General features: G+C 37.0%; 1 protein-coding gene across 1 annotated transcript in view; it reads left to right on the forward strand.

The window, feature by feature from the left end:
- ATM (ATM serine/threonine kinase) overlaps positions 1 to 24,636 on the forward strand; it is a 57,728-nt gene extending 33,092 nt beyond the window's left edge. The window contains exons 40-63 of the mRNA XM_066313018.1: positions 174 to 282; positions 1,047 to 1,135; positions 1,231 to 1,333; positions 2,380 to 2,528; positions 3,554 to 3,658; positions 4,157 to 4,276; positions 5,169 to 5,403; positions 6,769 to 6,936; positions 8,864 to 8,983; positions 10,364 to 10,581; positions 11,275 to 11,482; positions 12,034 to 12,147; positions 12,549 to 12,707; positions 13,857 to 13,995; positions 14,357 to 14,439; positions 15,727 to 15,867; positions 16,831 to 16,947; positions 18,077 to 18,226; positions 19,087 to 19,252; positions 20,495 to 20,581; positions 20,660 to 20,774; positions 22,331 to 22,394; positions 23,039 to 23,175; positions 23,298 to 24,636. Coding sequence (XP_066169115.1) covers positions 174 to 282; positions 1,047 to 1,135; positions 1,231 to 1,333; positions 2,380 to 2,528; positions 3,554 to 3,658; positions 4,157 to 4,276; positions 5,169 to 5,403; positions 6,769 to 6,936; positions 8,864 to 8,983; positions 10,364 to 10,581; positions 11,275 to 11,482; positions 12,034 to 12,147; positions 12,549 to 12,707; positions 13,857 to 13,995; positions 14,357 to 14,439; positions 15,727 to 15,867; positions 16,831 to 16,947; positions 18,077 to 18,226; positions 19,087 to 19,252; positions 20,495 to 20,581; positions 20,660 to 20,774; positions 22,331 to 22,394; positions 23,039 to 23,175; positions 23,298 to 23,481 — 3,280 coding nt within the window. The 3' untranslated portion in view covers positions 23,482 to 24,636. The remainder of the gene's footprint in view (positions 1 to 173; positions 283 to 1,046; positions 1,136 to 1,230; positions 1,334 to 2,379; positions 2,529 to 3,553; positions 3,659 to 4,156; positions 4,277 to 5,168; positions 5,404 to 6,768; positions 6,937 to 8,863; positions 8,984 to 10,363; positions 10,582 to 11,274; positions 11,483 to 12,033; positions 12,148 to 12,548; positions 12,708 to 13,856; positions 13,996 to 14,356; positions 14,440 to 15,726; positions 15,868 to 16,830; positions 16,948 to 18,076; positions 18,227 to 19,086; positions 19,253 to 20,494; positions 20,582 to 20,659; positions 20,775 to 22,330; positions 22,395 to 23,038; positions 23,176 to 23,297) is intronic.
- Positions 24,637 to 25,202: the final 566 nt, after the last annotated feature.

Here is a 25,202-nt window from a genome sequence, read left to right on the forward strand (position 1 = left end):
CAGCTCAAGTGATCACTTCCTCATTCTGATGGAGAGCCATACTGAATAACCTGGGGATATGACAGTCTTGCCTTTATTGTTTGTGCCCCTTATTTCTTGAGTGTTGTCTCAGAACTTCTTTATTCTCTCTATGAATCTTCATTTAACTTTACGGTTTGAAACATTTCTTTTAGATCTTCTTTTAAAGCAGCTAAGAGTTTGATGTTTGAAGAGGAAAGTCAGAGAACACCTATTACTACTTTGAATGAAAAAAGTAAAGAAGAAACTGGCATAGGTTTACAGGTACTTGTGTGTGCGCTTCCTAATCTGAATCCAAACCTTCTTGTATAATTGCAATTGACAGTAGGTTTCATCTGAGCTGATGATAAATCTAATAGAATTAAAAAAAATATGTTTTAAGATTTTCCTAATACTTTAATTCAAAGTGAACTCAGTGGCCTTCCAGACAAGTTAAAATGAGTATTTATTCACCTGAAACACTTAACTGGCAAGTTTTAAATCACAACAAAGCAGACTTAGTTTCCTGAAAGAACTGACTTCAGGGTGGTAGCCAGCCAAATATTTTTCAGTTTGTTTTATCACAGATGTATGTTCATTTAAAATCAGCAAGTGATGTAGAATTAGTATTATCTCCCTCAAGTTTATTTGAGATATCAAAACTGATCCAGTAGCCTTATCTAAGTTACTTCTTTCCATAGTCCATTATCCAGAACTGTGCTTGTGTAATTTTTAAGATGCATTGCTTAGCTGGTGTGTCTGATGCTCATTCAGTACTATTGTCTTTTGCTTTTCAACTTGCCCACTTAAAGGCCCAGTAGTTCTAGATCTTTTAAAAATAAATTAGCATTGAAAATAGACCTGAAGAGTTTGGCTGGACTGCATAATTTGGTTTTGTCTATCATGATAGCAGGCTCAGATACTACATAAAAGAAAATTAAGCAATAATGTTACCTGTAAAAACATTTATAAACTGATGTGATATATGTAAAACTAACTTAAACTTGTTCCAAAAAAAGTAATTCTTAGTTTTGTGGTGCATGTTCTAGGACCTTCTCATGGACATCTATAGAAGCATTGGAGAACCTGACAGTCTTTATGGCTGTGGTGGAGGAAGAATGTTACAGCCATTAGCACGGTATAATTTACTTATGTTCTTATGTTTGCTGAAAGCATTGCTTTCATTTACTAATAAGGAAGTTAAATTGAAAACTTCTTTCTCACTTTCAACAGGATAAGAACATATGAGCATGAAGCAGTGTGGGGGAAAGCCCTTGTGACATATGACCTTGAGACAAGCCTCCCTCCATCTACTCGCCAGGCAGGAATAATAGAGGTAATATTATTTTATTAGAGGAAATGTGTAAGAAGTGATATATTCATCATATTGAGTCATTTGTAGTGAGTCCAGAATTATTTTAGGGCTGAAAGTGATCTCTTTGTTCATTAAGTCTATCCCATTGTCTTAGGCATCTAATGTAAGACAACTCAGTATTTGTTCTGAAAACATTAAAGTTCTTAGCCGTTTTGCCACTCATCCATAATCCCCGTCCTGCATAATGAATTTTGTGAAATACTTAAAAATAAGTATATTCAATATTATTCCAGATTTTGGCCAGCTCATAAAATGACAGGATATAGAAAGTAATGTAACTTGTTATTTTATGACCTCATTCTTTAAACCTGTTATGAAACCTTAGTGTTTTTCTGATACAGTAGATTAAAAAATTAATGTTATTTTGAACCCTTAAAATGTGTTGCCTTTTCAGCCTAAAAATGTTTATACCAGTTCTGTAATAATGTAGCACAGATGTATATGTGTTTCCCCTCATGTAATTTTCCTATGGTACTTTTAATTTCTTACCACAAATTATTTAGTATCATGGTTAAAATTCCATTGTGTTTGTCCTTCATAGTGGCTTGACATGTAATCTGATTAATTGTATATAATAATAAAGACACAATTATAAAGATGTTTTGGCCTTCAGACAGATAGGAGTTACAGGAAATATTTACAAATCCTCATCAGGAGAAACAGTTCATTAAGAAGTAAAATTCATTTTGACTTACAACCCAGAAATAATGGCATGGAGAAATGTGAGCTGATAGATAATTTGAAGCACAGTGTGAAAATTAATTTCAAAGAATGCCAGCCACAGTAGTAATAAAACCATTTTCCTGGCGTTGTAGATATCAATAGTGTGATTGGTAGTCTTATTAAAAAGTTTTCATCTTATGTAGTGTAGAGTTTAGAGATAGTTATGGTCCTGTCTTTTCTGCAAAGGGTTCTTTGTTTCCAAAAGTAAAACAGAGCCCTTAAAAAATACCAATTCAGTTTAATAAAGAAGGAAAATCAATTTTGAGTAATTTTCTTAATTCTAGGCTTTGCAGAATTTTGGGCTTTCCCACACCCTTTCTATGTACTTAAAAGGGCTGGAACATGAAAACACTGAGTGGTGTGCGGAACTCCAGGAAATACGCTACCAGGCAGCATGGAGGAATATGCAGTGGAGCCACATCTCTTCTGTCAAGTAAACCACCTTATCTTCTCGCTAGTTCTTTAAGCAAAAGGCAGTGGGGTCAGATCCAAGCAAAAAAAGACAAGATTAGAATATAGTGTCTGTGAAGCAGGTCACCTACTTCATCTTAATCATTGAATTGAAAAGTAGTGTTTCTCACTTAGACTTACCTGGTTTGAATGCACATAATTTTTTTCTTTTCCTGAGAAACTGTACACAGATGATTCTTCTTTTTGATTGTCCATGACTCTAAACTGAAATTTTCCGTTTTTGATTCATATAGTAGCTGTATCTTAATTACAAGAGAGGGAGAGATAGCTTTTAGTATCTAATTTATAAGAAAACAGGAAAAATACTACTCACTGAGCCACGAGAGGTTATGAAGTCCTGGATAAGCAAACACCAGGATGGATTCAAGGCTACTCCCTCATAAGGAGTAATATCCTGGAGAGAGGATACTGCTGTATGCCTGGCAGCAGTTAATTCATATGACTGACCAGGATCTAGTGTGAACTCTGTCCTCCTTAGTACAGCTGCATCATTGCACATCATTGTTTATGGGGAATACAGAGTACACTCACTATGTTTTGGCAAAAACAAAAGAAAAAAAGTCACATGATGGGATCTTCAGTAACTCCTAGATCAATTTTTAGTAGTCAGTAGAATTTTTCTCCTAAGACTCTCACAGCAGCATGGGGAACATACTCTGTGTGTGCTTGTTCTCTTCTCCTGTGTGGTCTTAAGATCATTGTTAGGACACACCTGGAGAACTTCACCTGTTGAAAGTTCATGCCATGCCATAATCAGAGCAAACTTCATATAGGTGAGCTAGAACAGGATTCAAGAACAGCTTGAATTTATAAACACTAAATTAATCTAAAATGTAAAGCACTGCATGATTGTTTCTGTCATGCAAAACAGCAATCTATCCAACTGCAGAAAATGTACGATTAAAATATTTCTCGCAAAGACAAAATTGACTTCTTTATAGAGAAATATATTTTTCATTTTATTCTATGTTTTGTTTTATTTGTTAGAGATGAAGCAGGAAGTCCAGGGTACCATGAATCATTGTATGATGCTCTTCAGTCTTTACGAGAGAAGGAATTCTCTGCTTTCCACGACATTCTTAAAGATGCCAGGTAACAAATACTGTGATATCAGAGGGAGAGATGGAGACAATGTGTGTGTTTGTAGTCACAGTTTATGTATGAAAGACTATAATGGGGGTTTATGGGCTCAAATAAAGACTCAATGTATAGAATAAAAACTACTTCCAGACTGCAGCTCTTAAGTTTTTTAACATCAGCTTGTCATCTGTGCATGTGTAGTTTGTGAGCTAATTGAAGATACATTTCCTGTACACATCACTTACTTTGTGGACGTCTTAAGTGGATTCCAGTGCTGAGTGCTCTTCTTCAGCTGAGCTATCACATAGATTTTGGAGTTTCTGTGTGCTTACTGTGTTTTCATTTATTGACAAACTTAATTTTTAAATTTTTTTTCATACAAAGTAACTCAAGACTGAAGAGTTCTGCTGTTTAGATTCTGTTCACTGTATGGAAACTGCTATAGATATTTGGAATTACTTGCTGATACTAAATAAAAATAATCTACTTTTTTTCCTGTTAAATCCATAGAGTGAATGAAGTAGAAGAGCTGTGCAAGGGCAGTCTTGAGTCTGTTTATTCATTATATCCAACCCTTTGCAGACTACAGCTAATTGGAGAGTTGGAAAATGCAGGTCTGCTGTTCTCCAGGTGATTTCTTAAGATTGTTTCACACCACTTCCTCACTTTTCGGGATTTTTAATAATCAAGCATAGCACAAAACTTAAAATGACGTCAAGCAGATTTACTCATCAATATCTCAAAGTTCATATTGAAAATGACAAGTATTTTAGCTTCACTACATGAAGACCATTTTAGATTCTCCTTATTTCCAGACTGGTTTAATTTGCAGTCTAGTTTGAGTTATTTGATATCATGCCCATATAATGTTTTAAATAATTGTTTTCTTTCCTTTATATTGAGTTTCTTCATACTCTTAAGGTAGCAGTCGCATCTCCTAGCTTCTGGTTTACTCAAGTAACTGAGTCCTCCTCTTCTAGTTTCTTTTCCAAAAATGTTTTCCACTTCCATAATGACATCCATAGCTTTACTGAAAGCTGCTTCAGTTTGAATCGTTTTCTTCATGGATCTCTGTTACCATCAATATTCTTCCTAAATTCTTAAGATTGCTTTTCAATCACATGAGGGTATTTATCTCTGTAGTGCTATTAACAGTGAATTTTCTCTGCTATAGTTCTATCAGTTTGGTAGCCAATAGTCACCCTGCAGTCTTTTCAGCAGCCCTATATTTGAGTGTGATTCCCTTTGCTGATGAACCTTTAACACAAGTTTTTGATGCTTAATCAAAAATATTTACACAGGAGTAGTTCACCTGAGTGTTGTTGTACTTCATGTTTGTTAAAACTGGAAGGTTTCCAGTTTAGTCCGCATATGGTAACCATTGTAGGGTTTTATGACTGTTTCTTCAAGTGTAGATTTTGAACTTTCTCAGCAGTTTCCTTTTTACTAATCTTGCATTTCACTGAGAGTTAGTGAGAATTAATATCAAGTCTTTTTTTTTTTCTTTTGGGAACAATTGCAGATCTGTTACTACTCAACAACTGAATGATGCTTATTTGAAATGGCAGAGACAGTCCCAGCTTCTCAAAGACAGTGACTTCCATTTCCAGGAACCTGTCATGGCTCTGCGCACTGTAATTTTGGAAATCTTGCTTGAAAAGGAGAGTGAAAATACCAAAAGAGAGTGTATTAAAGACCTCCTGACCAAACATCTAGTGGAGCTCTCTAGATTGGCAAGAACTGCTAAAAATACTCAGGTAACAAATTTCAGGAAAGATCAGGAACAGATGTTGAGGGTTTTTTTTAGTTACTAAAGAACTTCATTTTTTAACAGTACTAACGGTTAACTGTATTTTAAGTTTATTCAATAAATCAATTAATCTGAGACTTAAATTATGTAGACTGTATTAATAAATTATATTTATGGGCATGTTTTTAGCAATTTTCTTCATAAGTATAGGCCACTGAATGAGGTAGGTAGTACAAAACCTACATTTTTAGTGAAGAATGCTCTTCTAGCTCTGTTTCTCATTTTGATGCAGTTTTACATATCCAGCTTTCACTTGCATCATTATGTTGTAGTCTTCCAGAGTAAAACTGCAAAGATAACTTCATTGCATCTCTGTATTTAATGTTGTCTTCAAAGTTTCATACTCTCAAAACACCATTGTGCTGTGGTAAATCTCTTTCTGTGAATGACTTGCTGGGATTTGCAGTATCAGTGGTTTTTTCAGTTGCTGATGCATTTAAGGTCCAGAGTTAGACTTAGGTTGTTCTAGGTGGTGCATCTGGATGAGTAACTCCACAAGAATTTACAGAGTAACAGTATCCTCCAAGGACCTCTGCAGAAAATAGTTCCAGCTAAATACAGAACCTGGAAAGGTGTTTAACACTTTACATATGTGACACTACATTAAACTTTGATTTCAGGAAGGTTCTAACTCTTTTGATCAATAATGATGAAATCAGTAGAACAGCTGTCTTTGATGTCATGAATTTGCAGAGCACTTTACTCAGTGCCTCTGAAGCTGTTTGGGAGAAGGATTTCAGGTATTTTTATCTCATGCCTGCCCAGCCACCAGCACTGTGGCAGTGCTGTAATATCCTGTAAGATATTCAGGTTTGTTAAAAAACATTGTTTACTCCTTGTGCTGTCATAGTGATACTAAATCATGAGGACAGTACTTCACACACAGTGACATATGTGAAGATGTAGGCAAAAGTATCCGTGCATGGTGGTGCCATTTTAAAAAATTATTTTTCTGTGGTAATAATGTATATAATGCATGTAATAATGTAATAATATTTGCTAAGCTATAAATCCATTAATTCAATAGGTACCAATTACAGAATTTCTCTGCCTCCAAATTAAAATGTTAAACATAGACGCTTTATTTTAGAGTTTGTGAGGTTTGATTCCAGTCCATTTTTGCTGCAAATCATGATTTTCTGCAAGTATATGGAAAAATAATTTCATATCTTTGCTGCAGATAAATTCTTATCATTGGATGGGCAGACTATGCTGCACAGAGAGAATGGAGACAGAATCTAAAAACAAAACTTGCTGTGAAATACAGCTATTTTACTTAATGAATTATTTATTATTATTTTTTCAATTTCAGCTTCCAGAAAGAGCTATGTTTCAAATCAAACAACACAATCCAAACGGAAATGGAGTTTCTGAATGGCAACTTGAAGAAGCTCAGGTTTTCTGGGCTAAAAAGGAAGAGAGTCTTGCACTGAATATACTTAAAACAATGATTAAAAAATTAGATGCAGATTGGTTTCAGGTATGTGTTACATAATGTATAAATTTACAAGAATTAAATTATTTAATATCCTAATTCCACTTTCATAAGTTTTCCCATAGAAGAAATTGAAAAGCCTGTCTGCAGTTTTAAATGCTAAATCTGGTTTCTACTCTCAAATGTCTGAAAGCAATAAATCCTGTGTTAGCAAATCTTGTTAGGGGTTTTCAAAGTGTGTCTATAAGATTGTAAATATAAGATTTCATTATTCATAGTCCAACACTAAACCATGTCCCTAAGCACCACATGTACATGTCTTGCTAATCCCTTTTAAATAGGGGTGGTGACTCCAGCACTTCCCTGGGCAGCCTGTTCCAATGCTTGACAATCCTTGTAGTGATTAATATCCGATCTAAACTTCTCCTGGTTCAATTTGAGCCCATTTCCTCCTTTCCTACTGCTTGTAGGCTGAGAGAACAGACCAGCCCCCACCTGGCTACACTCTCCTTTATGGCAGTTGTGAGCAGTAAGGTCCCCCCTGAGCCTCCTTTAAACACCCCCAGCTCCCTCAGCTGCTCCTCACAGCACTTGTGCTCCAGACCCTTCCCCAGCTCCGCTGCCCTTCTCTGGACACGCTCCAGCCCCTCAATGTCTTTCTTGCAGGGAGGGGCCCAGAACTGACAGAACTGACCCCAGGATTTGAGGTGTGGCCTCAGCAGTGCCCAGTACAGGGGGACGGTCCCTGCCCTGGTCCTGCTGGCCACACCATGGCTGATCCAGGCCAGGATGCCACTGGCCTTCTTGGCCCCCTGGGCACACACAGGATCATGTCCAGCTGCTACTGACCAGCTCCCCCAGGGCATTTTCTGGCAGGCAACTTCCCAGACACTGCCTGGAGTTGTTGTGACCTGACACTTTGTTGAACCTCCTACAGTTAGCCTTGGCCCATCAATCCAGCCTTTACAGATCCCTCAGGATGATGTTTGTTACAATATGGTCTACAAATACTTGACTAGAACCTAATTTTGTGTACCTCTGTGGTAAAAATGCCTATATGTCCATGCCTTTACGTTAACTGTGATGGCATTCTTTGAGAATTTCTGGAGGATAAGACATTTGCCTTAAATTTATATATGTTCTTAAGGAATATCAAACTTCAGAAAAGCTGGATTATTTTGGGCCAAGTTCTCAATACATACCAGGGCAAAATCAAGAGTTGTTGCTCTTTTGATTTTTGTAATCTCTCCACAAATCAGTTGATGAGGCCCTCCAAAAATTTAGTCCGTCCTTACATTTACCTTGTCCATGTAAGGAGAATTTGCATTTTCACAGCTGATGATGTTTACATGCGTACTTCACAGTCAGTGTTGCCATCTTGGTCACATGGTCTTTAATATGTACCCCAAATTAAAACGTATTTTGCGAACTTATTCTGCTCTGCAGTTAAAGCTGAACATCCAGTCTGGAGAAGAGTCCTTTGAAAACCTGCTCCATTGTCTTCTCAAAGCACTTTTTAGCAAGTTTCCATGTAGAAGTCTCTCTGAAGAATTTGATGATCCTACATGGTTATTGTGGTTCCTGACTGTTACCATTAGAGTTGTCTATGATACTGCAGACTAAATGAGGATATTTTAAAATACAATTCTGAAAACATGCTGTGAATTTTTAAAATTTTTACTACATTTTGTCATTGGTTTATTCTGCTTTTGATTGTTCAAACTATCAGGTATTTTAAAATATGTATTCTTCTTTTGCCTTATATGGAATGTGAATGTGATTTAAGGTTATTGACTACTATAGATGTGGAAGGAAAATGACTCTGTAGATGCATTATGTGTAATAGGCCTCAGAGATTGAATTCTATTCAGGGTTTAAAAGCTTTAGAAGTTTCCTACTTCATATGTAAAAGATGTTTTTGTTTGATGCCTCCCTCTCTAATTTTTTTTCCCCAAAACTTGCTTTTTCAAAGGTTGAGAGTGATCCTCACCTGAAATTGATGTATACAGAGTGCCTGAGGCTCTGCGGAACCTGGTTAGCAGAAACATGCTTGGAAAACCCTACAGTCATCATGCAGAAATACTTAGAAAAGGTGCATCCAGTCTTTGAAATGTACAATCTTTTAGACAGTGCTATGTTAAAATACAGTGTTAAAATGACAAGTAGATTTTTTGTTATTTTTCTATATTGGAAATATGGTTTCTTATATAAATATTATGGTTTCACATTGTATTGTGTAACACTGTAATCTTGTTAAATGTTCAGAATATGGCTTTGTAGAAATCACAGTGAAACATCTTTTATTGGCTTAGAAGTGCAGTGATTACAACTGCTAGTCTAGTTTCCCTTTCCTGTTCCCTATCCCTATCTCTTCCTTCTCAGGACAGATTATTCACTTGGCAGCTTTTTAGTACTGTAGTCTCTCAGGCTACTTTAGCCATTGTATTTCACAGAACCACAGACTCAGTTAGGTTGGAAAACACCTCTGAGATTGAGTCCAACCTGTCACCCAACACCACCGTGCCAACCAGACCCTGGCACTGAGTGCCACATCCAGTCTTTCTTTAAACTCTGTCATGGATGGTGACTCCAACACCTCCCTGCAATGGGCAGCCCATTCCAGTGTCTGATTACCGTTTGAAGAAATTCTTCCTAATGTCCAACCTGAGCTTCTCCATGTGCAGCTTAAGGTTAAGGTTATGTCCTCTTGTCCTACCGCTTGTTACCTGGGAGAAGAGCCTGACCCCCCCCACCTGCCTACAACCTCCTTTCAGGGAGTTGTAGACAGTGATAAGGTTATCCCTGAGATGCTGCAATATCTTGTTCTAGTGTTTCAAAGTACTGTAATTTTTTTGTTTTAAACTCTTAGCCAGTAGTAGAAATGTTTGTATGAATATTTGTTCACTCCGCATTTCTTTATTTCATGCTAAGTTGTGAAACTCAACATAGTTGCCTTTCTCTGTTGCTATCCATATGCTTTCTTCACTCTGATGATTTGAATCCATTATTTTCATATATAATTTCCTATACTTTTGGCACTTTCTGGATTGTCTTCCATTTTTTTCTCACCATCTTGTGATACAAGGCTGTAAGACTGTTTTAAAACGTCGTGCCTCTAAAAGATAGATAAGCATGGAAAATTCCTGTATTAAAGCTATTAAACAGCTATTAAACCTGTTTCATACAGGATAATCTTTTTTGACTGTTTGCACCACATCATTTCTCAAAGATTAAATTCACTTAGGAGAAAAATACTCAGCATGTTATATTTCTTTTTTATGCAAATTTATTCCATCACAGGCAATATTTAATAATCTATTCAAGCAGATGACCCTGCCTGAGCCGGGCGGGAATTGAACAAAATGAGCTTCCCGTGTCCCTTCTGTTTTTGTGTGGTAATAGTTTGATCAAGTGTTATGCAGTACTATTTATCTAATTATTAATCTTACTATTATTATAATGTCTCCTTTAGGCTGTGGAAATTGCTGCAAGCCACGATGGAGACAGCAGTGATAAGCTGAAGAAAGGAAAGATGAAGGCTTTCCTCTCCTTGGCTCGTTTCTCTGATAATCAGTACCAGCGAATTGAGAATTACATGAAATCCTCGGAGTTTGAAAACAAGCAGGCATTGCTGAAGAAGGCCAAGGAGGAGGTCGGTCTCCTCAAGGACAGTGGAGTTCAGATGAACAGGTGAGCATTCAAATGGATACTGTGGAGCTGTCACAGGCTCCAGCTCTACTCTCTGGGCAACTGGTGCAGCATGGATCACATCTCTACAGCTGCATTTTCTCTTCTTCACAAAGCAGTGGCCAGATCCATAGTGCTCGTTGGAAATGGTTTCTCAGCTGTGCCTGGACATGGTCTAGGTGTGATGGATAGTGTGGGCCAAACCTAAGCCAAGGACACAGTATGGATGATCATGGCCTGGAATTCATGTTTATTCCCTGGATCTATTCAGTTTATTTGACAAAAATGTTACATAGTGTAAATAAATAAGTTGAGATTTTTCTCTGTTACACACATATAGTAATAGAGTAGGAATTGATTTAATACAGAATTCTTAAAGGTTTAGTAAGAGCAACTGCAAGTGAACTTCAGCTGCTGGAAATTGAAGTCTTTACACAAATTATCTGTACTGGATATTCACATTTATACCAATATTGAGATTAAGTCAAGAAAATGGGAAGTTTACTTAGAGCCGTGGGTCTGTGTGCACATATGGGAAGGGAGTAGCTCCCACAATACAGTTTCTTAATTGTTTATTTCACTGTGCTTGTACATACGACTTTAAAAAAGTTAAATTACTGAGAGACTTAGGGAGGGCCTTGCTGTAAGTTCATTAAGAAATAATTGGTTGTTTAAACATGACATCTGTTCACACAGATACATAGTGAAGGTTCGGCGAGAACTTGAGCTGGATATAGGGGCGATACAAGCCCTGACCGAGGATCGTAAACGCTTCCTGTGTAAAGCAGTGGAGAACTACATCAGCTGTTTACTAAGTGGAGAAGAACATGATATGTGGATATTCCGACTCTGTTCCCTATGGCTTGAAAATTCTGGAGTTGATAGAGTCAATGAAATGATGAAGGTATATGTTTGCTCCATTTTTTCCTAATGCTTTGACAAATAAATATCCATCTTTCTTCTCCTTCTCCTGTATTTCTAGAAGATTAATTATGTAGCTCCTTAATTTTTCTCGAAAACTTGCTTTCTTCAGTTGTCATTGTTTATCAGTTTTTCATCAGTGAGACCTGTATTTCTCAATGCATTTTAATTTAACTTTAATTAGCATTTTAATTTGACAAGTCTGTGTGATTAAACATATCTCATGATTGTTTACTTGTTCTTCCCATACCTTGGAATCTACCCATCTTCAGCATCCTTAGGGACAGTATTCTTGTTTATATTATGTATACATTCAGGTGAAAAGCCATGAAAGGTAGAATAGAAAATAGTACTCCCATGAAGGATTTGGAACATTTAGGAGACATAGGCCAAGATGATGTGATACTCACTGAATTGCTGTTTGATCACACAGCCATGATAATTTTTAATTAATTAAAAAAAAGTACTTTATTATTATTGCAGGTTTTGTCAGGTGTTTAGTACAGCTCTCTAACTGAGTTTTCTCTCCTACAGGAAAATGCCCAGAAGATCCCTTCATACAAGTTCTTGCCTCTGATGTACCAGCTGGCTGCTCGCATGGGAACTAAGATGATGGGTGGTTTAGGATTTCATGAAATTTTGAATAATGTAATTTTTGCTTTTCTTATCTAAAGATATCTTGATTGGCTTGGTCGTGCCTGCTTCTAAACAATATCCACCTTCCTCTGAGCAGTTACAGCAAAACAAGTTACGTGGGTGATAAGAGTGTATTAAAATGAGTGATGCCAAATCAGTATTGGTGGGAGTAGGACTGGGGACTTCTTTCATTTCTACCTAATTGATTTTCTTGCAGTATAAAAGTAGACTTATGCAGCTATAGAAATATACTTTGAATGTTTTTTCAATTTTGGAAATACCGTGTAAGCATTACTTTTTATTTCATCTTAGGAACCTTAGATGTTAAAAAGAAATAATAATGTTAATTAAGTATTGTTTTCTTTTCTTCTGTACTTTTTTCAATAATGGGATCTTTTTTCTTTTGTTGGCAGCTAATGTCTCGAATTTCACTGGATCATCCACATCATACTTTGTTTATAATATTAGCTTTGGCTAATGCTAACAAAGATGAACTCCTCACAAAACCAGATGCAATAAGAAGAAATAAGTTAATTAAAAATGCACCAAAAGAAATCTCCCAGCTTGATGTGGTAACTACAAAAACTTCTATTAATCACATTCAATCTTTTAATTTTATTAAAAAATGAAAAAACCCAAAACATGTAAAGAGGTATTTTAGTATAAAACTCATTAGCATACTTTGGTTAAGAAGCAGTAGGAGGGAAACAGTACTTTTAATAATTTAAAACCCCCTTTTGTGCATGCGTAGGTAATTATTATTGAAAGAGATCATTACAGGGTTGAACAAAATGCAGTTAATATTTTGTGCCACAAATAGCCCTGATTATTGTGACTCTTGTGATAAAAGTCCCTGATGTGTCATTCTGTAAAAGCAATTTTAGATGCAAGAGACTTGAGTGGCTTTATTGTTGAAAGTACATACTGAATTGAGTATTTTTTTTCTGGTTTGAGTGCTAACATGTTCCATCTAAGCAATTTGCCTTGTGCAGGGTATCTTTTGGTCCTTGATATGCTAAAAGCCATGCTGATAGGTAATACTAAACTGTGGTTTCATGTTAATGTTGTTTTTGCATAATCTTTAGTTTATCGGTCTTTAGAATCATCCCACATCTAAAGTATTGCCCCTTCTTTCCCCCATCATTGTAGGCCTTATATGGTTGGTTGTCATTGTCCTCTTACCCTGCACTGGTACATCTTTTCACCACTTTTTAACGTGGATATTTTTTTTTTTGCCTTTCTCTCACATCCGTAGCTCTTTTGTGATCCCTTAGGAGTGGGATTATGCTAAACTAAGTCTCTCAGCCAGGCACAGAAGGAATGCAGGGACAGGTTTCTGTCTTTTGCATACAAGATATTTTTCTTCAGCTGGGACAAAATAACAGAAGCAGGCAGATGGTGGAAGAACATCTAAAAACCTGCCTGTCCTTATTTCTGAAGAATTTTCACATATTTTTTGCACTTTGCCTGGTCAGGTTTGTTCCCTCTCCATCCCCAGGAATATTTTACATTACTCATTGTCTCAGATTAGACAGCACGGAATTTTTTTCTTGTAATTATTTCAGGTCATGTCACAAAGGGCTGCCCATTGCTGCAGTTTGCTCTGTTTTCATAGGACATATCTCAATTGTACTTAATTGACTGCATGTTATGATGCCTCTTTAATATTAAAAAGTGTCGCTTACAAGATCTGATGTCTGTATTCCATTGGGTTTTTTTAGGACAGAATGGAAGCTGCTAGTACTATAATGAATATTGTAAGGAAAAGAAGAGCTCGTATGGTTAGAGACATCGAAGCACTTTGTGATGCTTACATCACATTAGCAAATTTAGATTCTAGTCCATGGAAATGTCAAAGAAGTAAGTCTTGGGAAAACTATTCTTTGTTTTAATAATGAAGATAGGTTTTATTTTCTCAGATTAAAAAGTGTATCTCTAAATAGTGATATCTAGTTAAAAGAGGTACTAGCATTGTGTTCTATTATTGATAGATATAGAATGTAGTCTGGATTAAACGTCACAGTAATTACTTGCACTGTAGGGCTCAGATCCTTAGTATGCAAATCCAGAAATCACCAGTTGTCCTGTGGTCATCTTCATCAGCTCAGTAAAAGTATCCAGTGAGTATTTGGGTCCCAAATGAAATGTAAGCTGGATTTTGTCAATTCAGGTGTATTTTTATAGGTCTGAATTTAAAAATATTAATTCTTCTTAATTACAGAAGGAATAAGTATTCCAGCTGACCAGCCAATTATTAAACTGAAGAACTTGGAGGATGTTGCTGTTCCTACCATGGAAATTAAGGTGACTGAAGTTGAAAAAATATACACTATAATACCATCATCATAGAAGCATAGAATCCTCTTCAAGCTTTTGTAATGGCAGTCATCTCTTAATCCAATTCCCGTGGTTTTTACAGGTCCATCTATGGGGATACTTTCTTCTCAGGTGGGAGGTGCAGGGTGAGATGGTTTCCTTAGAAGACCTTGATCCCCCAGTATTAGGTGTGCTGGATAATGGTTTATTGTACAAACCTTTGCCACTGTTACCTCTGAGTGGTCTCCCATTATCAAAAGGTGATATCATAGTGAACTACATAACTCACAGAGGGGATTTGGGAGTGGCAATCTCCTGTATTGTAGGTGCTAGCTCAGAGTTGCAGGGAGGCGCTGAATGTCACAAAAGGTGTGAGCATCAATAGACTTGACTATTCTGCTGTTCCTATGCTTTTACCATTCAGTAATGGGGAATGATCCATTCCCACTGGCATAAGCAGTTGACTGGATAGGTGCACAGGCACTCACCTCTTGATGCCACATGCTCCACCTGGGAAACTGTGCAGTTTCAGTTGTTTTTTGGGCCAGCATCTAAATTTAAATGTTGCAAAGCCAGAATTCCTTCTGTTGAAATCCCTCAGGCTGTGTCTGTGAAGTCAAGGGAATGCTTTAAGGTATTTGACTTCAGAGGCCAGAAGTTGCCACCCATCCCAAATAACTTCTGTTTGTAGGGCTCCAGTTGGCCCCAGGTGTTGTTCCTTTCTACAACTGGATGGTTCTTTTCTTTGCCTTTTTTCTCCTGCAGTACAGACTGACTGAAATGGCTGCAGGTCTATGATGTAGCCTGCTGGGGCAGTGTTTCCTTACAGCTGGGCTGACTAGGATTGCTCTGAGGCATGAGGATCCAGGGGGTGGCTGAGGTACAGATCCTGTACCCTGCAGCAGGTTTGGGATTGTGGATGGGATCCATTTGCAGCCTTGTCTAAGCCAAAGGCTCCCCAGGCATATGTGAGCACTTTCCTGGGACAGTGCTAGCTGGGATAGGCTAACATTGTGTCACAGCTTCTTTAGTGGAAGTCGGCAGCACCACGTCCCCTCTACTAATGGAGGTGAACAAGGAGGAATAAGAAAAAAAATACATTGGCTCAGCATATTTTCATAGCCTTTGTGGTATTATCCTTGTAGGTGATGGAGTGCTCATATTAATATTTAGCATATAGTCTGCTAATGAGATTTGCAAACAACTTATTACTGCTTTGTCTGAGTGAAATGGAGGTAATATTTACATTCATTTTAAACAGATTTTTAATTTCAGGTGGATCCCACGGGAGAATATGAAAATCTGGTCACAATAAGTTCTTTCAAGCAAGAATTTCGTTTAGCAGGAGGCATTAATCTGCCTAAAATAATAGATTGTGTAGGATCAGATGGTAAAGAAAGGAGGCAGCTTGTTAAGGTGGGTTCTGTCAGTTGTCATGACATCTCAGAGACTTGGTATGCTGCATTTTTTTTTAAGTTCTCCTATCAGTTTTGTCGTTAATCATTTCTATGCCATGAGCAGACTTTTCACATTTCACTGTCAGTTTTCTCAGTTGAGGAATGCTTTAATAATCAAAATTGCAAAGTATTAATAAGTAATATAATATAAATAATAAGTAATGATATTAAATATGTTTGTGATTATTTTTCAGCAGTGCATGTAATTAATATCCAGTAGCTTACCTGACGACTGCCAGACTTGCCTGGTCATGTCTCAGCTGGTGACCTGAAGTGTACTGTAAATAAAACATCAACATACTGTGTTAAATTCCTCCTTTCTCCTTCCCCATATAAAAAAGCGTTTGCAATTCAGAGGCAATCAGAAATATGCACATAGAAGGAAAAATCTGTAAAAAAATTTATTTCTTTCTAGACTCAGCTGATTTCATTCTCTGTTTGAATGCAAACATTGGGCAAAACATTGGGCAGTTGCTGGGAGAATTCTGTTTTGCTGCTAAGTATGGGTTAGTTTTGAAAGCTTTAAAGAGAAGCATGAATCACTAGATCTGCATTCAGTAATCAGAACTGCAGTGCCAAATGATGCTGCTTCACCTGTATGCTGGGTTGCTAAATAATGATGAATGAAACACCTGTTATTAAAAAGAGACCCATAAGATATGTAGGTTGGTTGAAACGTGAATCAAAAAAAAAAGAGAGAGAGAGGTGATTTAAGTTAATGATGGTTTTGATTAACCAGCTGAGCACTTAGGGTTTTTTTCTCAGTATTTGGTTTTCTCTGTTAATTACATTTTATGATAAATTATTATTGTGGAAAAGTAACTTGTGCTTTGTGCAATTTTTAAAATAATTTTTTTAGTTGCTTTGACAGAAATGGATGCTGAGAAGTGTTTTTAATTGCTTTTTTGTGTTTCTGCTGAAGGGGCGTGATGACCTGAGACAAGATGCTGTCATGCAACAAGTTTTCAAGATGTGCAATACATTGCTCCAGCAAAACACTGAAACACGGAAGAGGAAATTAAATATCCGAAGATACAAGGTAACCCTGAACAGCTGCAGCAGCAGAGAAATAAAGCGTATTTCCCCCTTCTCTTTTTAACCCAAAAGCAATATATAAAAGGATTTTTATTTATGTGCTATTAAAATAGTCACTGTGCCTTAAGGTATGGAATAAACCATATGCTTATTAGAATTTAATTTTTTTCAAATCATTAAAATAAATTTCTTGATATCCAATATATATTTAAATGCTCTTCAAAGATTTCTTTATATGAACTTGTAATTGAAAAGAAATTAGGTAATGCACTGTCATTAACTTGTAAGTTGCTAGTCATTAAACTTGAACATACAAGTTTGTTTATGAATTCTCATTAATTTGCCTTGTGATATTCCTTAATTAATAATTAATTCTAGTCTTGCCGTATTCCTTACAGTTGAATTCAGAAGTCCCATCTAGGGTCTTTCATGCAGAATTTGAACTGGTTTCTTTTGAAATTGGCAATACGATTCCAAATCGTATTGGAATTGGGAATAAGAATTGCAATAAATTTTTACTGTGAATGCAGAAAATGTGTTTAAACAGGAACTTTTCCTTTTTCCTTCTCTTTTATGTACTTGGGGTTATTATAATCACTGTGAATAATACCTCTGAATAAGTACTCTCGAAGCATAAGCTCTTCTCTTTGACAAATGAGAAATGTGCACTCTGGAATCTCTAAAGGTGCTTATGTGAATTGCTAGCCTGGTTTTAAGAATTCTCAGATGGAGTTAAAGTCTCATTTTTTGAACAACATTCAAGTAAGAGTCAGGTTTCTATGTCTGTTAAAATGAGCAACAGCAGGGAAAAATAGAATGGGTGTTGCATTATGAGATAAAGAGACTTGCATAAAAAAAGAAAATAAGAAGGAAACAGGCAGTAGCTAATCTTTGGGCTGTGCTGGCATGTCTAGTGGAAGGTTCTCTGGGCTAGAAAAAAATTGCAATTATTAGGTAGAAAACATTTGAGTGGATTTTTATACACGTGTATTTGGAAGATACATTGTGGTCAGCTGCATGGTTTGGCCTTCTTCTTCTTTTTAAAAAAACAGAAATATGCACCCAAGCTCTGCAGGATGTGTATTCATAGTTTTGTGTGTAGAACCCTCCCCTCCATGGTTTTGCTTTTCCAGGTGGTTCCCCTTTCCCAGAGAAGTGGAGTTCTGGAGTGGTGCTCAGGAACAACTCCCATCGGAGAGTTCCTTGTGAATGCTGAAGAAGGAGCTCACAAGAGATACAGGCCAAAGGATTATTCCAATATTCAGTGTCATAAAATATTGATGGTGAGTGAAAATAACTTAAAAAAATACCAAAAATTACCTGATTCATAATATTTACTTGGAGGAGGGTGGAGGGTAGAATTTACAGAGAACTATGTACTATACTTTCTCTATTTCTAATAATGAATATGACCAGTTGGTCATGGAATGAGTAGATATTCTGAGTTTCAGTTCAGTTCCACACATCACTTCACCATAAGTTTACAAAATTGCAGACAAGTATACCTGTTACTTTATATACCCTTGATTGTGCAAGAATCTATTTCCTTTGCAATTCCTACAGTACTTGATTACATCACACTGCCTCAAAACCACCAAGGCAAGTGTCATGTGCTGACCATGGTAGAAGCCACCACGGGATGGTTGGAAACCTACCCTGTGTCTCATGCTACAGCCTGCAACACCATCCTGGGCCTTGAAAAGCAGGTCCTTTGGAGGCACTGCTGGGATTACAGGATAAAAATATATTTAATTTTTGCTTTGTGGAGCTTTTGTATGGGAATGAGTGAATTATTTTCTCACAGTGATATGAGGCCATCAGATAAGCAGAGGTACCAGAACAGTGCGCAGAGAAAGGAAGGGTCTCCCAACAAGATCCATTTACCTGCACATGCCTATAAAATACATGCACCTGCTGCATCAAGGAAATAGGAGTGGTTTTTCCCATGGTTTTTAGCCTCTGAGTTGTGTATGAACATAGAATTGTTTAGTAAGGCAGATAGGTACATTAATAATTGCGGCAAAAAAAGACAGTAATTCTTAGTTCAGAAAGAAAGAAGTGAGAACAGCATTTGATGGAGGGAAGAGGTAATTTTCTTCTGAAGCAGTTACTCATGGGTAAAACATATCTTATGTGTTTAAAGGATGCCCAAAAAAAACATTCTGAAGAGAAATACAGAATCTTCATGGAAGTCTGTGAGAATTTTCAGCCTGTGTTCCGGTATTTCTGCATGGAGAAATTCCTGGACCCGGCTGTGTGGTTTGAGAAACGACTGGCATACACTCGCAGTGTGGCTACATCTTCTATAGGTATTGGATTATTTACAGTAGCTTCTTAGGTTGCACAACCAAAAAGTTTATGCCATTTCAGACATAGTGGCTGTCCTGCTTTTGTCACATGTCAGAAAAGGCATAGTAGGAAGCAAAAAAAGTTAGCAAAAACATCAGCATTAGTTTTGTAATTAAGATTTCTAATTTGTTCCTCCACACCTCTATTTTTGCTGCAGAAGGAAGGATGAAATTCTGTGTTTCTTTGTTTATATAGTGGTTTGCTTTCTTAGATACTGTTAGTTTGTGGTTATTTACCTGACTTTATTTCTGTTGTTTTGGTTTATCATTTATTCATTTCACATGCAGCCTGTGATGCTTTAGCTGAATTGAAAAGCTCAGTCTTGTACTGTCTTTGTACTGGCATTATTATCCATGGATGAAATGGTTATTTAAGCTCTGGGGTATTTCCTTTTGATTTTCCTGTCATAATAAAGAAAAAGAAGTACTTAAATGTAAGTACTATGGATTTTTTTGTTTTTTGATGACTCGGTTCTGTACTGAGTCTCTGGAAGACATTTGTTAGTAGATTGTATACATTGCAGTAGATCCCATTGTAGAAGGCAACATGTTTGTGCACTCCCTTTTTACTGAAGAAAAAAAAAATCTGCAGTTTAGTACAATTCAGATGAAAGATTTTTGTAGGAAATGCTAATGCTGTCCATATCCATCAGCTAATAAAAACGTTAACAGGTGTAAATTACAGTAAGGGAAATGTAGTTTGGAGTTTTTCTACATTTAAGGACAGTAAAGCACTGAAATAGGTTTACATAGGCTTACAAGATCTTATAATTTGGATTGCTGGATAGTTTTAAAATTGACTTAGACAAAAGTTGTTTTGTTGGTGGGTTTGCTAATGATAGTAATAATAACAAAACCTAATTCGATTATGCACTTGCTTTTTAATTTCTTTTTAAAGCTGCAGTATTACTTGAAAAAACTTTGATCTACAAGTAGAAATGGGAAAGAAATCTGTGGAGTAGGTAAAACAATGCACATCTGTACAAGAATAACCTTTTTGCAATTTCATTCAGTCAACATTTTCTTTTTGGATTTGTGGAATGGCATTTGCTCTTTCCTTGGGCAGTATGGGGGTAGAAATATTCTCACTTTTAATTTTTTTTCACCTGTTACACCAGTAATCTTTCTTTGACTTTCTTTATGTTTTTAAAACATAACCCCAGGTTTTATGACATGGTTTCAGCACTTACATTTTTGTTTCAGTTGGCTACATTCTTGGACTTGGAGACAGACATGTTCAGAATATCTTGATAGATGAACAAACAGCAGAACTAGTGCATATAGATCTGGGTAAGTAGGACAGCAAGAGAACCTTAATTTTTCTTTACTTTAACTTTTTAAAAACACTTTTATTATCGTTTCATTTAGGGGTTGCTTTTGAGCAAGGCAAAATCCTTCCCACACCAGAGACTGTTCCATTTCGGTTAACCAGGGACATTGTGGATGGAATGGGCATCACCGGCGTGGAAGGTGTCTTCAGAAGGTCAGTGCTCCTGAAGTGCACAGGGATGAGGAGGCACCAGAATACTTCCAGCATTGGGGTTGTTACATGTTAAACAGTTCTGATGCTTGAGTGGGGACTCCAATTTCTGCTGGTAAAACCCAAGCCTTAATGCTGACCTTTAACTCCTATGCTGCTATTTATATAATCAGCTGCAAGTTCATTTTTGTTGCTTGGCGTTTCATATTGTTCACTTGTTAATGGGTTATTGTCACCCTCTTGTGGAATTCAGGGAGGGCTCAGTGGTTCCAAAGGCTCCACACCTAAGGGTTGCTTCAGAATGATCTTTTTTTCCTTCAGAACTGTGTATTTCTTTCAGAGCTGTACTATATATTTGGAGCTGTTACAGGTCTTTGAGCCAATTTGCTTTGACTCTCATTTCTGTTTAGTTTTATGTATGTAATTTGGAGTCTTTTTCCCCTTTTGGATCATATATTACTTTGCAAATGCAAAATCTAAATCCCATAATACATCTGGACTGCAAAAAAAAAAAAAAACCCAGAGAGAATCCCAAATGAGTTGAGTTTTTGTCCATCCTACCTTCTGAGAATGACCCAAGGGATTCCTAAAAAGCAGGACATTTCTCATTCCAGACTTCGATGATGTCCATGAAGTAATATTTGCAACCCCCAGATTTCATGTCTTTAAAGACATAAATAGTGTAGGTTGTCTTTCTAAGGCAGCAATTAAGGTTAATAAGTAGTTTCTAGTACACCTTTGTCCCATGAAGGAGCAGTCACTGCCACTTCTAGTCTCAAGATGATGCTGTCAAATTGACAGTCTGGTGTTACTTCTGAAACCATGATACAGAAAAACATGAATTGTTGGGCTCCAGCTGAAGTAAATCAGAGTATCAAAGGCACTGGTGCAGACACTGTTTGTGCCTCAGCCAGCCTGATTTGTACTTAACAGCACAGGTGTAAGTGGTGAACAGGCCCTTGGCTGAGAGCGTGCTCAGCTGACTTCAGTGTGTGTGCTCTTGTCCTGAGGGAGACAGGAGGCCTGATCCCTCTTTCACCTGTCCCATAGGATAGTTTGGCATTCCCTCCAGGAGCTTAGTTTGCTCGGGAGTGGATGGAGGTAACCACTACTGCATCAAAAGTCATTGAGGAGATTTCAGGAATTGCGCATAGTCTGGCTACTGGATCTGCTCATTTCGTGGAAAACAATGCTACCAAGATTGTCCAGTGTGTTCCAGAGCACCCCTGGCCCGTTTTCATCCAGCCAAGCAATTCTGCCATTGTGGCACACCCTAACAGGCAGTGTTAACTCAGTGGTTAATTCTGCACATCAGAATATTTCAGTGAAACAGGTCATCCCTTTCCACAGAGAAATAATAATCAGTGAACTACACAGTCTTCTCTTGGTTTTACCTGTCTGAATTTCTCTCTTTTTTCCCCAAGTTAGAGTAATCAGAGAGGTTACTCCTATGTTAGAAATTAAATTTTAAGTAGAGTACAAATATCCATTATTTAAATGACAAAAATACTATTTCATTTTACCAAAAACAACCTAAAATACCATAAAATATTTTTTAGATGCTGTGAGAAAACAATGGCTGTTATGAGAAATTCTCAAGAAGCTTTGTTGACTATTGTAGAGGTAAGCATTTTTTCATTCTTTTGGACAATAACCTGCCAGAATGTCTTCAGTTTCTTTGTCTTCATAGGCATCAAATACTCATTTTGGGTGTTTTGTACTGAATTAGAACATAGTGGTGTTGGTCAGATTTTTTAATTCATGTAATCTTTGATAAAGTTATACCCAGTTTGCATTTTCTATGAGAACTGTTTCCTTCAGGCAGTTCTCCCTCTTCAATACTTACATGCTTCTAGCCATAGTGCAACATTCCCAGCAGGAGCAATACTGACTGAATTAAATCCTCTTTGCATAAGTCACAAAGAAGAGAATGAAACTGATATTTAAAAGCAGGTTATACTGTGCATTAAAAGCTAATAATTCTCTTTAGTGCCTAGCAATGTATTAAAAAATTACATATTCAGTGCTGGGGTGGGACTGATGGCCAAACTTTGTGAAGTATGAACAACGCAAATCCCTGCAAGTGATCAGAGGCAGTTTTGTTGTTGGATCATCAAGTAAGTAATTTAGCCCAATTCTATTGATTAAAAAACAAAACAGTAACCCTCCTAATATTGTGGTTAGTGTGAGCATGTCCAACAGTGCTAGGACACTGACCAAGCTGTAATTAACAGCTGAAATTAAAAAGAGATTTATTTTCTGTGTAGGTGCTGCTCTATGATCCTCTTTTCGACTGGACCATAAACCCCTTGAAAGCTTTGTATTTGCAGCAGAGGCCAGAGGATGAGGCTGACATGAGCTCTACACTTGGTACTGATCCACAAGAACCTAAAAGAAAAGCCAGGTAAAAGATTTTTTTCTTACCCTCCTCTTGCTGCACTGTTGCCTTGCTTTATGGTTTTCTCGCTGGTTGTTGTTCAGGATCCATACCTAGAGCACCTGTTTTTCCTTTTTTTATTGTGGCAGCAGTGATGACCAGAGTTTTAACAAGGTGGCTGAGCGTGTTCTGATGAGACTTCAGGAGAAGCTGAAAGGTGTTGAGGAGGGAACAGTGCTCAGTGTGGGAGGGCAGGTGAACCTCCTCATACAACAAGCCATGGACCCTAAAAATCTGAGCCGTCTCTATCCCGGATGGAAACCCTGGGTGTGACTTGGAAGGATCCAGCATGCTTTTAGAAGAAACCAATTTTTTTTGCACCAAGTGTTTTAACATTTCAAACTGGTATTTCACAAAATTTATATCCAGAGCAAGCATGGTACATTATACATATTAGCATTTGGTGGATGGTTTGAGGTTTTTTTCAATAACCTGTTACTGAGAAACATTTTTTTTTCTGCTTAGGTTCATCCTACAGTCTAAAACCACCAAGCACTGCTTTGATGTTCCTTGTGACCTACAAGGACTTTGCTTGGGCAGACTGGCTGTCTTGTGTTCTTAAAATTATGAGATTCATCACTGTTGTGTATCTCCTGAAATGCTGGATCTTGTATCTAGTAGTGGTAACATGACTGGGCAGAATGGATGATCCAAAAGCCAGGACTCAGGATATAACCAGCTAAACTACATTTCCAAAAGGGGGCTGTGCTTTAATTCCATGGTGAAAGAAAAGAAAATCAAAGTGTGTAATGAATCAAGGGGTTTTGGGGTTGGGGTTTTTTAAGCTTAGTTAAATAGACACTTCTGTATATTGATGACAATTCTACGTCAAGTATAAAATGGCTGCTTTTTTTTTCCCTGTTGTAAATTGAATTATGCTGGTACTTTATTTTTATATTACTCTAAAATACTTAATAATAAAAAATATTTAGCTTTTGTTGCTCTGACTTCCTTGAGAAGACATATTCATATGCAAACAGTCACTGTATCTGCAGTAAACACCTCTCAGAAATACTGAAGTTGTATTCTAAGCACAAAAATCTCATTCTGAGTGCCTGTGGTTTTACAGAAGACATTGCTCCTTCTTAAACATCTAAAAAAATTGGGTAGTCAGTGAATGGGAAACCAGAGAATCCATTCAAATAATGGTCTAACTTGCATAGTTAATAAATCTTCCCAAACGATCTTTATATTTAAAAATGTGAATAAAGGTGGGTGTGCCTTTGCATTTCATGCATTTTTTTACAGCAGTCTTAATGAAGAACTCCTGTTCAGTTGGCATTTAATGGGTTTTTATTTGTACAGTGTTCCTACAACCTTTATGCTGTGTCTGTCTTTTCTAAGATATTGTCTACGTAGCAAAATGAGTCTTCTGTAGTATGTTTTCATGCAGCTGACAGAAATTTCTGTTGATCCTTGCAACCAAAAGTGCATCCTGGCATTTTTTGTGGGGAGGAAATAGTGTCCAGGGGGTACACTGATATGTTTGTTCTCTGAAAATTAAAGTAACTGACAGAGCACATGCTCCTTATGTGAAATTTAAAGGACACTTAGAAAAGGGAGAAATGTCCTATCAAGCAATGGCAGGTAGGAAAGGACTAAACAAAAGGTCCTTAAAGTCTTTTTCTTCACCACAGACTGTCCATGTATATGGAATATAATGTTATTGTATTCCATATCTATCTGAAATCAAAAATTGCTACTCCTACTGATCATTGTACTATTTTTGCACATTATATCCTCAGTAAAGAGAGAGCAGATCTTGCTCTCAGACCCTTTTATGTGATTTTTTTTTTCTATCTAGATACAGATCTTCTAGATTCTCATCAAAGTCGTTAACATACAAAACCCAGCTTTGCCTCCACTTATGCTTTCCCCAAACTACCTCTGTCTATGGTAGAGAGTCCTTGAGATTTCCCATAGAGTTAGATTCTGATTTGTAGAAGACCAAATTTTCAGTTGTAGGTGTTTCTCAAGCCACAGCACAGAAAATA

This window comes from Sylvia atricapilla, chromosome 2 (assembly GCF_009819655.1).
Source record: "Sylvia atricapilla isolate bSylAtr1 chromosome 2, bSylAtr1.pri, whole genome shotgun sequence".
Lineage (NCBI taxonomy): Eukaryota > Metazoa > Chordata > Aves > Passeriformes > Sylviidae > Sylvia > Sylvia atricapilla.